This window comes from Trypanosoma theileri (genome assembly GCF_002087225.1).
Source record: "Trypanosoma theileri isolate Edinburgh chromosome Unknown TM35_Tth_88_V1, whole genome shotgun sequence".
NCBI lineage: Eukaryota > Euglenozoa > Kinetoplastea > Trypanosomatida > Trypanosomatidae > Trypanosoma > Trypanosoma theileri.
This window is the reverse complement of record NW_021639930.1, coordinates 26,983-27,635: the sequence shown is the minus strand read 5'-3', so window position 1 is coordinate 27,635 and position 653 is coordinate 26,983. Positions and strand designations below refer to the sequence as shown.

The 653-nt window shown below is 49.0% G+C and overlaps 1 protein-coding gene across 1 annotated transcript; it reads right to left on the bottom strand.

Moving 5' to 3' along the window:
* Positions 1–77: 77 nt before the first annotated feature.
* TM35_000881100 (uncharacterized protein) lies at positions 78–383 on the bottom strand (the record flags this gene model as incomplete). The annotated part of the gene is made up of 1 exon (XM_029031466.1): positions 78–383. The coding sequence occupies one exon, from the start codon at positions 381–383 to the stop codon at positions 78–80; it is 306 nt and encodes a 101-aa protein (XP_028877248.1).
* Between the last annotated feature and the right edge of the window lie 270 nt (positions 384–653).

Here is a 653-nt window from a genome sequence, read left to right as displayed (position 1 = left end):
TGTTCTTATGGGGGAATGTGTTCTTATGGGGGAAAATGTTCTTATGGGGGAAAGTGTTCTTATGGGGGAAAATGTTCTTATGGGGGAAATGTTCTTATTGTACACCATTTTCCTTTTCTGCATTTCCCATGGATTTCCTTTTCACACCACACATGGCAGTAGCGGAACGCCTTAACACCATCATGGTATATTTTGCCTTTATCATGAGGGTGTGGTGAATCCTTTCCTTTGTTCTTTTTGTTCATGGTGCCGCGTGCCACCGAGTAAAAGGTGCGGTTGGATGGCCGCCATGTCACGAGGTGAACGGGGTTGGGCATTGCGGAATACCTTTCAAACCCATCTTCCCCAGCGTTGAAGTGGGGAAAGCAAGAGTTTTCCACCATGCCCAACCCCTCAGTTTATAAGTGAAACACCCCAGGGAACCTCCCCACCCCTCTTCTTCTTGTTGCGCACAAGACGCTGACAAGTTGGCCGCCCGCCTTGGGTTGTGGGGGTTGTGTTCTCTCCTCCCCTTCTTGGGGTGAGGGATAAAAAAAAAGAAAAGGGCAAAACCCGACAACGAGCCTCGAGCATTGCGCGCGTAGACTGGTTGCCGGGTTTCATCCTTTTTTCTCCTCATCCTCACTCTTCTTTTTCTCTCAAGTTCAAAGCCC